Source organism: Mesitornis unicolor, unplaced genomic scaffold (assembly GCF_000695765.1).
Source record: "Mesitornis unicolor isolate BGI_N332 unplaced genomic scaffold, ASM69576v1 scaffold30554, whole genome shotgun sequence".
Lineage (NCBI taxonomy): Eukaryota > Metazoa > Chordata > Aves > Mesitornithiformes > Mesitornithidae > Mesitornis > Mesitornis unicolor.
Window position 1 is genome coordinate 1 of NW_010182604.1, and position 10,092 is coordinate 10,092.

The 10,092-nt window shown below is 53.9% G+C and overlaps 1 protein-coding gene across 1 annotated transcript; it reads left to right on the plus strand.

The window, feature by feature from the left end:
- The first annotated feature begins 1,428 nt into the window (after positions 1-1,428).
- LOC104540114 (chromosome unknown open reading frame, human C15orf59) lies at positions 1,429-10,011 on the plus strand. Its single transcript, XM_010183842.1, is given in 3 exon segments — positions 1,429-1,611; positions 9,309-9,695; positions 9,697-10,011. Coding segments are annotated over 3 exon segments (885 nt in total).
- Positions 10,012-10,092: the final 81 nt, after the last annotated feature.

Below are 10,092 nucleotides of genomic sequence, written 5' to 3' on the forward strand. Positions count from 1 at the left end.
GGGATGGAATATGCGGGTACTGGCATCATCCATCCCCCGTACCCCGAAGGACGCGGGTACCGGGGATGAACGCTGAGGGTACCGGGGATGGAGGATGCGGTGCTGACATCCTCCATTCCCGGTGCTCCGGGGGATGTGGGTACCGGGGATGAAGATGCAAGCATGCCGGGACCCACTCCCCTTCCGTGTGCACACCCCGGAGCTGGGAAGATGAGCCCCCCCACCCCTCTCCTCCTCCGCCCGTGCTGCTTTCCCCCCTCCTGAAGGAAAGAGGTGGGGGGGCATTTGCGGGCAAGGTGGGTTTCCCCCCTGTCTCCTCTACCGAGAGAAGGTGGGGGCTTGAAGCTGGGAGAGTGGGTAGCTGACAACTCGCCCCCAAAGCATAACGGTCCCCCGGGACATGTGCCCCCCCTCATGGTGAGCTGTCATCTCTAATAACACCTCACCCCTTCCGACAGCGACCGAAGGAAAGTGGCCCTTGGACTCCTCTTGCGCCACGCAGAAGCCCTGAGGGAGGAGGAAGAGGAGGAGGAGGAAGTAAGAAAAGGAGAAGGAAAATATTTTTTTTTAAAAAAGGACAAGGAAGAGCTTGGACTGGAGCCAAGGGGGAGATCTGGATCACAACGGTAAGTGCCGGAGCTGCACATCTGTCTGGCTGTCCATCTGTCCATTTGTCCATCTGTCTGGCTCAGCCAGACCCCATTGTGCCTGGTCTCTGGGTGTCAAACTGGAAGGGCAGGGAAAAGGGGGATGCCAGGGGCAATGCCGGGCTCCATCTTGCCCCCACCCTCATTTGGGGGGCGTTACCCGGGAGCTGAGATCAAGGAAAGGCAGGAGGGGACAGGGCTCCAGGAGGGATGGCCCCCTCACATTATCTGCCTGTCTGTCCTTGCAGGAGGGGACTCTGGGCTCCCCAGAACACCTGCGACCAGCTGGGAAACCCTCCCCTACCACCACCCCTCAACATTGGAGTTGGCGATCCTGGAGCAAGGGAACATCCTCTGGAGCATTGCTCCCCGGGTACATCCAGTCCTGCGTCCACCTCCCCAGCAGTGGGGAGCAGGCAAGGTGTGAGCTGCTGGATTTTACCTTCCTGGGACATCCGAGGGACATTTCCTCTTCCTCCTCCTCCTCCTCCAGCGCTCACGTCTTCCGCTCACCCCATGGCCATCCCACATCTCACCACGGCCACTGGCTGAGCCTCCATCTATAGCATTCCTGACTCCACATGGTGCATCTCAACCTGGCTCCCTGCTCCGAATTGGAGCCCCCCGACCTCGCGGCTGGGATTTTCTTGTAGGCAGGGGAACGTTAAGATGTTGAAAGCTCCCCGGCCGAGAGGGGCTGCGCGGACGCCAGGCCACCCGGCTAGGGGGGAACAGGATGGACAGAGCCATCGGAGACGGGAATCGAGGCCGGTAGGGAAGGATGGACTCCCGGACCTGCCAGGACAGGCAGCCCAGTGACCACCCCAGCAGCACCAGCAGCAATTGTAGCAGCAGCAAGAATAATTGTGAGCGGGAAAGGATCCGAAGTCGGATGAAAATGGTGATCGGGCAACTGGAAGGCATCTTACAGGAGCTTAAGGAGGTGGCCAAGGAGCTCCGGGAGGTAGGAAAAGCTCCTGGGGGTGGCCGTCACATCCCTGCATGAATCGTGGTAGTGGCTGGTCCCAAATGTGGGTACCCTGTCCTCAGGGCCAGGCTTTGAGGGGGGCAGAGCAAGTTCAGGGAGCTGGAGTGGCCCAGCTCAGCTGATTTGGAACAGGATTTTCAAAAAAAGGAGGGGAAAGAAAAGAAAAATAGTCACAGTTTGTAAAATTGCTCTTGACCTTGATGCTGGGGTTTACTCTGGGACAGGAGTCTTGACCAAGGCACTGGCCCGGGAGTGCTGGTGGTGGAAGAACCACCGTGGGAGTCACATTTTGGGGTTGGAGGAGATGGGAATTGGATGGAGATGGGGCAGCAGGATCTTCTGGCATTACAGGGCCACCAAAAATACTGGCATCAGCCCTGGGTGTGAATGAGGAGGGGTCCCTTAGCCTGGACTTCAGGGTCCATTGCTCCTGGAAAAAAAAACCAACAAAACAAACATTTTTATTTATACATATACATATACATACATACATACATACATACATACATGTATAAAATGTGGTTGGAGTTTCCTTCCAGTCTGGAGTTGGTTTGGTGGGGAATTCAATATTCTTGAGTCTCGAGGGTTTGGGTCACACATTCCCAGGGGAAGGGGACCTGGATGGGGTTGGTAATTTAGGATGTCTTTGCAGGTGATGGGGAACGTGGTGGATGGAAAAGCATGTAGTAGCCCTGAGTACGGTGTGGGGCAGAAATTGGTGGAGGTCTTGCCACAGAGCAGACCCACGTGGGTTGGTGACACTTGGGTGCCACCAAGACAGCATTGGTGCGGGTGGACCAACATCATCTCCAGGGCAGATGTGGCCGTGGTCAGGGAGGTGACGTCTTCCAGCCTGAAGCATCCCCTGGGATGCAGTGTCCTCCTTTGGGATTGCTATGCTCGGTCCAGGGAATTTTGGGAGGCCCGTCAGAAAAGCCAGCACCAGGACATGTCACACCCCACCACACTGTCCCCTTGGGTCCCAACAAGCCTCAGGTGTCTCCATGGGGTCCCCATCCACCTTTTGGGGCCAAAAAGACCTTGAGCAACCCTGCGGCATCCTGGGTAGGCTCCAAAGTCAGGTTGTACCAGCATGTGTTGGAGCAGAGAAGAGGAGAAGGTGGCCTGAGGACATAGAGGAGGGGTAAAGGGCTCTCAGCATTCCCCAGGGACACATTCTGGGAAGCAGGCTCAAAGGAGGAGGAATAACAGAGGATGGAAGAGCTGAGCTGAATGCAGCTGGTCCCTGTGCTTTGAGAAGCAGAGAGTGGCCAGAGGGCACCCATCCTCTGCCCTTCATCCTGGAAGACCCTGCCCTTGTGTCAGGTAGGGGGTCCATGGCCCATGAGGTGACTTCCTCAGGGGTTGCTGGGAAGTGCTGTGGCCTGGAGATGCCTTTCCCATGGAGCTGGCACATCCCTAGACACCAGTGACCTCCCAGGTTGCATCCCATAGCTGCCCTGGAAGAGGTCCTCACATCATGGAGCCAGGTCAACACAGAGCTGAGGACCACAAGGTCCCCACCATGAGGTGGGTCCTAAACTTCAACCCTTCTCCACAACTCCTACAACATACCCACATAACTTTGCAGCAATTATTTGAATTTACACAAAACAACTTAAAAATCAGTGTAAGAGCAGGCTTCAGAGGTAAAACACACGAGTCCAACCAGGTTAAACTGGGCTTCAGCAACTCCAAAGAAACAGAGGCCTGTTTTTCCCCAGACCAAGCAGATGCTGAGCATTGAACATTGAACTTTGAAAGTTCAGATCCTTGTCTTCAGGGTCATTAAAGCCCATTAGAGCCCACAGGGCCCTGACGCTTGTGATACTGGTGTCTTCTGCAATGAAGGCTTTGGAAACAGCCAACCCTGTGGCCACCTCCTCTGCTTGGAGCTTGGCCAGTGTGTTGGGGGCTTGGCAAGGGCAGTGGTGGACCTGATCTTGCTGCACCAGACACACCTATGGAGCTGGAAAATCTTCACTGGAGAGCACTGGGTGCTACTGGACTTGATCCTTCCAGGTTCTCCTTGCAAGAGAAGCTGGGTACTGGGACTTTGCACATCTGGAAGAGGCAGCCAGGTCATAACCACTTTGACAAATGCAACCACCAAAGCCACCAAACCCCCTGTGTGGGCACAAGGGCTTTCACCTGGGAATGAGTCCAGCTCCAAATTTTGAGTCCCAGACTCAGGTGGAATTGCAGGATGCTCCAAGGTGACACTTCGGTGAGGGACCCCAAAGCTGGCCCATCCCTACGGATGTGATGCAGGACCAGACTCCGGTTCAGGCTCCATCCCTGGCTCTGGGGAGCTGTTCCCACCTGAAGGCTGTCACTCCAGATGCCCGTTTGCTTCAGGATGCTATTTTATCAGTTTCTCCACTCCCACTCTCCCTTTTGTGTATATAATTATCCTCCAGCACTCCACGACAGGGCTGTATTACGTGCAGGGAAAATTATTATTAAAAATTCCTTGCTTGAAATCGCACCCTGGAAGTAGAAAGTGGGCAAGGGGCGGGCAGGGAAGGCGCTTCCGCCCTGTGCTGGCCACACTGCCAGCTCTGGTCTTTTCCTCACAGGAAAGACACCCCAAGAGATCCCAACCATCTCCACCACAGTGCTGAGCTCCTTCCCAACCTTGAGTGGTCTGAAACCATTCATGGGGTTATATTCAGAGGTTGGAATTAAAAATAAATACCTATGCAAGCCTCTCCATGTGCACACCCTTCCCCACCCTCCCCAAATCCCCTGGGAAGAGTCCTATCACCCCCTGACAGTGGGATCGCACCACACAGGGATGCACTGAGGGGTCCTCCCCCAAGCCTTTAGGAGAAAAACCCTCCCTGCATCCCTTTGTGCTAATAAATACCTTAATTACATTGTAATCAATAGGTGATTAGCCAGGAATGGTCGGGTAAGTTCACGGAAAGAAGGCGGCTTATTATTCTAATAATAACATGTTTTGGAGATCTGCACGACGATTTCGAACTATTTAGCGGCTGATGATCTAGCAAACGACGCCAAGATCCGTGCTGCGCTTCTTTTTAAGCATCAGCTCAGGGGAAGAGAGGCCCCTGGAACCCAGCTCCTCTTTGAAAGCTCAAATTAATCATTTATTCCTATTAAATATTTACTCACCTTACCCAGGCTGGGAAGTGGGTTGGGAGATGCAGGAAGGTCCCTGCTCCGGGTGAGTTTAGTTTTGAGGTCACAAGGACTTTGCTGGAGGCTTTGGGGTGCCTTTTTTTCCCCGTGGAGTGAGGAATTGATGTTCAAGGAGTGGTGTTAAATGCCTCTGGGATGCTGTGGGAATGAGGTTGGGGAATTTTTGGATGGGCCACGTAGTACCCGCTACATATGCCCTCAGGGTTCCAGGCCAGGTGGGTTGAATCCAGGCTGGAAGAGCAGCTGCGTGGTGTGGAAATGTTCATTGGACCCCAAAATGTGCTGCTGGATGTGCACAGCAGGATGCTGGGGATAGAGACTGAGCCAGCAGCTGAGAGAACATGGGATCTTGGGGGGTGGGAACACACAAAAATCCCTTTTCCTCTCCCGGCCTGGCTTTGCTCTGCATTGGGAAACCAGTTGCAGGCCCCCCTTTGCCCAGCAGCGCCCACCTCGAGTGCCAACTGCTTCAAAGACCGCACTGGGATGAAGGAAGGGGCCGTTAGATCGTGCCACTTTGATCCCAGCATCTTCCAGCTCCGTCCCCAGCCTCAGGAAGATGCATTACCAATTAATTCTCGGCCATGACGAAGCCTTTGAAGTTCTCTCGTCCTCCTGCCTTGCCCCTCCAGCATCTTCTCAAGCTTCCAGGAGGTTTAGCTCCTCGATAGGAAGCTCCTCATGGCCAAAATGGGGAAATTGGAGCCATCAAGCCAGGGACATGGTGCTTGATTTGCAACTGATAACCAAAAATCACATTAAAAAAACCAACACTGCTCCAGATGTTCAACATCTGCCTCAGCCAGGGAGGTAAACTCCCAGGGTTTCATCTGGAAAGCTCCTGGCTGCCAGCACCATCCTTGGACAAGGGAACTGTTCATGGGGTGAGGTCAGCTTCCAGCACTCCCAGTTGGGCTGAATGGTGGGAGCTGAGTTTTGGGGTGGGGGTGAAGTGGTCAGCACCATGGCTTAGCACATCCACCATGCTTGGTCCTGGTCTCTACAGGGTACTGCAGGGACATGGGTCCATCCCTCTCCCTTGTGTCACTTTGCGTGAGAGCCCTTGGCCACCCAGCACCCACTTTCAGGGTCCTCCAGCAGAGCAGGAGGAAGCCCTTCAGTGACACCATGCACAGGACCAAGGAGAATTATTTTTTCCTCCCTATTTTCTCCACTGCTGGCTACCCTTGCTTTGAGCAGGGATGCTCTGCTGTCAGCAAAAAGGTGACATTTTGCAACATGGTGATACCTAAAGGCAAGAGAAGAAGGGGATATGTCCTCGCTTGATCGCTCCCTCTGCCCGCTAGGAGTCTTTCACAACCTACCTCAGGAAGGAGAAAATGGGGGAGAAAAGCCCAAATCCTACTTTACATTTAAATCCTCAGCAGGTACCTGGTGTCACATAGGTATTTAACACCACCCTACCCCCCCCCTCCCCGCAGCCACCACCACCCGTTTAAAATAGAAAGCAGGCTTAAAAATAGCCCTGAGTGAGCCACTGCTGATGTGACATTAATCCTCAAGTGCCGTGGTGAGGACTGGGTTGGGGACAAGGACCAGGGATGGGGACATACGTTCTCCTGGCACTCACTAAGCCCAAATCACAGCAGGGTCCCTTTAATGAGGAGGAGCAGGGATGGGGACCCACCTCAAAGCCCCAGGAGATGTGCTCCCTGAACCCAGTGTCATAATCAGAGCGCCCCAGTGAAAACAGAGGTGATCTCATTTTAGCTGAGGGTTTCAGCAGAATCATTTGCTGCCTTATTAAAAAATAATAATTGTCGGGTGTTTCCCAGGAACAGCTGTTCTCCCTGCCCTTTTTCATAATTCTTTCTTGTCACCAAGAAAGAAGAGGTCATATTTTTCTTGAGTTTCACCCTTTCTCACCCAAAGAAAAGACAAAAAAGAAAATCAGGAATCTGGTGATGCATGGGGAACAGAAGCATTTGCCTTTTCAAATTTCAAGACTTTCTTGCAAATGCTGCTGTGGATGCTCCCAGCTTGCCCTCAGCACCCCTCAAAGCCAAAGCTTGAAGGATGGATGGGTCCCTGCCTGGAGGTCTTGCATGGGCAAGGAGACAGGAAAAATAAGTCAGAGATCAAGGGTGAGTAGCTTAGGTAAAGCTCATTGCCTTCTGCTGCCTGGGATGAGAAGCACCTGGCTCACTGTCCCCACCACTACCCTGCTTTGAGGACCCAAAGTCCTTCCAGGCCATGATGTAGATCCAAGGTCTGCACCAGAGGCAGGACCAGGAATGGAGTTCAACATACCTTAAAGACGTCCATCCAGGAAAGATGGGGCTAAGGACAGGTCCCCATACAGCTCAGGAGGGGTGTCACTAGTCCTGTGCTGAGCTTATATGGGTTCCTGGGCCATGGGCAGAGTGGGGTGGGTGCCCAGGGGGAGCTGATGGAGGCCGTTAAGGTGCATTAGCACCGATCACCATGTGCGCAGCCAGGTTGTCCCTGGGTTCTCACACAGCATTTGGTGACCTCAGAAATGGCCCGGAGATGTCCCATGGGGACATGCAGCTGATTCAAAAGAGGGGATGCCACATGCCTATGGCTGGATCCCCCCAAAAAGCAAACAGGGGATCAGAGTCTCCATCCTTGGTGCCATGTCCTCAGAAGCTTGGCAGAGCAGTAGAGCTGCATGGGCAGGACTGTAGAGCAAGTGAAATTTAGGGCTCGAATATGGGAATTTTATTAAAATTAGGTCAGCAGAGTGTAACAAAGCCATTTGGGCTGTTGGCAGTGCACTCATCCCCTCAGGCTCCTGGTTTCAGCTGCCCAGCCATTATAAATTACCCTTAACTCTGCCTACACGTCCTCGTCCACCATGAGGGCTCTGCGAGGAGCCCACCCTGCCGGGACATGGTTTATGGTGTATTTCTAGTGATTTATGGTGCTGACCCAAACCTCTGTGCACCAGCTTCTAGCAAAGAGATACAAAGACCAAGGGAAATGTGGCACCATCACAGTGGCTTCATGGTGCCCCCCCTTGGCCACCCAATGAAAGGATGGGATGGGGTGTCTGAGCCCAAGGACTCGGTTTTCCTCAGAATGAGTGCTTGAAAAAATGGAGTTATGGGATAAAAGCAGCATAAAAATGATGGAGATATATGCCATGATTAATTATTATTGATGGTGGAGGAGATGCAACGTTTGTTGATGAACTGTGGCACCAGTGGAGATATGGCAGGGCTTTTTGGTGACATAAGGAGAAGGAAACAAAACATGTCTGGCAAGATATGGTTCATTGATCTGTTTTCCCTTCCTTATTTTTGGAAATTTCTGGCTTATTTCCACTGGGAAAGGACATGTAGAAGGACAGGAGAAGGAAAAATATGGGACAAGCAAGGTGATAATGCAAAATTACCAGAAAAAATACGATTATGCATGAAGGAACCACCTGGGAAAAGCCAGAAAAAGAGGGATTTTTCGCTCCCAAATGCTTGGAGGGAGAGCAAAATGCACCAAACGGGTATGGGGGAGAGCGTCGAGGGGTTCCCCCTAGCCCCCCTCCTCGTCTGCTGCTGCCCACCACCTGCTTGGCAGCACTGGGCCCGGCCAGGCCCTCTGCCAGCTCCCCTGGCACGTGGGGCAGGCAGCGAGCCAGTCACCCTGCCACAAATACCCACTTCCAACTGTGCCTGAGCTGAATTTTTCATGTCGCTGTCTCCCACACAAAAGCAAACCACCCACTACCCTCCTCCCCTACACCCATAAATACCCAGGGAGATACCAGCCAAGAAATACGCCAGAGAAGCTGCTGTGGCAGTGGGTGCTCGAGTGGGATTGGGGAGCCCCGGGCAGGATTGGTGCTGTGCTGGGAAGCCCTTGAGCTGGGTGGGATTGAAGACACAAAGGTAGGTGATCAACCTCTGGCATCTGAAGGTCATTAGATGGAGACCACAGTGCATGGGAGGAAGATCTTCCCCTTCCAGCCTTGCTCATGGTTGAACATTGCATTTACTGTTTTTGAAGTTTTAAGAGTTTTTTTTAATTCATGCCCTATGTGGGGGCTGTCCTCTGCAGTGTGGTGTCCCTATCCCCAAACCCTCATATGTCTTGATATACTCAACACCTTGCAAGAGATGGAGGACTGGGGATTGAACCCATCCACATCTCAGCACCATCCCCAAATTCCCCCCAGCTTCCCGTGTATTTTGTCCCACGACCCTGGGACATTTTCCACTCCCTGCCTCAGTTTCCCCACACGTTAAGCGACCTTATGCAAGAGGAGGAGGTGGCGGTCGCTGGTGGCTCCCTATGGTCAAGTGACCAAGGAATACTGCGTGCATGGGGATTTGGGATGACACTCATAGTCCTGAGGTGGGCTTAGGTCCCTGCCAAGGGAGTGGCTCCATTCGGGCTGAGACCCCCCAACTCATCACACTGGTGATGGTGGGCAAAACGGCAGAGATTTCAGGGTGTGGTGTTATTACGGAGGAAAAGTGAGAGGATCCCGCCTGGCGGCTCCTTTCTTCCCATCCATCCGTTTGCAGGTGGTGAGCCAGATCGACCGCCTGACGTCCGACTTTGAGTTCGAGCTGGAGCCAGACGACTGGACCACGGCAACGGCCAGCAGCACCTCCAGCAGCGAGAAAGGGGGAGGCACCTTCGAGCTGGGCCCCCTGGATTTCCCCACCTCTGACATCCTCTCCGACAGCTGGGAATTCTGCTCCTTCCTGGATGCTTCCACCCCTTCTGACCCAGGCGATGGTCCTGACCCGCCCCGACCACAGCCGCAACCCCCACCGCCTCACCAGCCCGATTACCGGCTGATGAATGGGGGCATCCCCATCACCAATGGTCCCCGGGGCGGCGGCACCCCGGACTCATCCAGTGAGGAAGCTTTTAGCACCACAGCCGGCCAGAAGCTCCCGCATCACCGGCCGGCCGCATCCCCGGCCGGCCGGCACGCGGGAACGGGTCCGATTCAGCGACAAGGTGCTTTACCACGCTCTGTGCTGTGATGATGACCGGGATGCTGACGACGCCGTGGCCCCCGGGAATGACACCCCTGAGGAACCCGGGCGTAAGGTGCTGGCGGGGCCACCCTCGAAGCATCCTTCCACCACTGGTGCTGGTGGACCCCCGGCACGGCGGCTGACGAGGAACAGCAGCACACAGACCGTAGCTGATAAAAGCACCCAGACAGTGCTGCCTTATATCCCGGCCAAGCAGAAAATTAAAAATAAAAACTGATGCCGGCTCTGCCGCATGGATTTAGGGAGGGTGGGTGGATGGGGGGATTCCTGCAGAGGGACAGAAAAATTATAAATATAT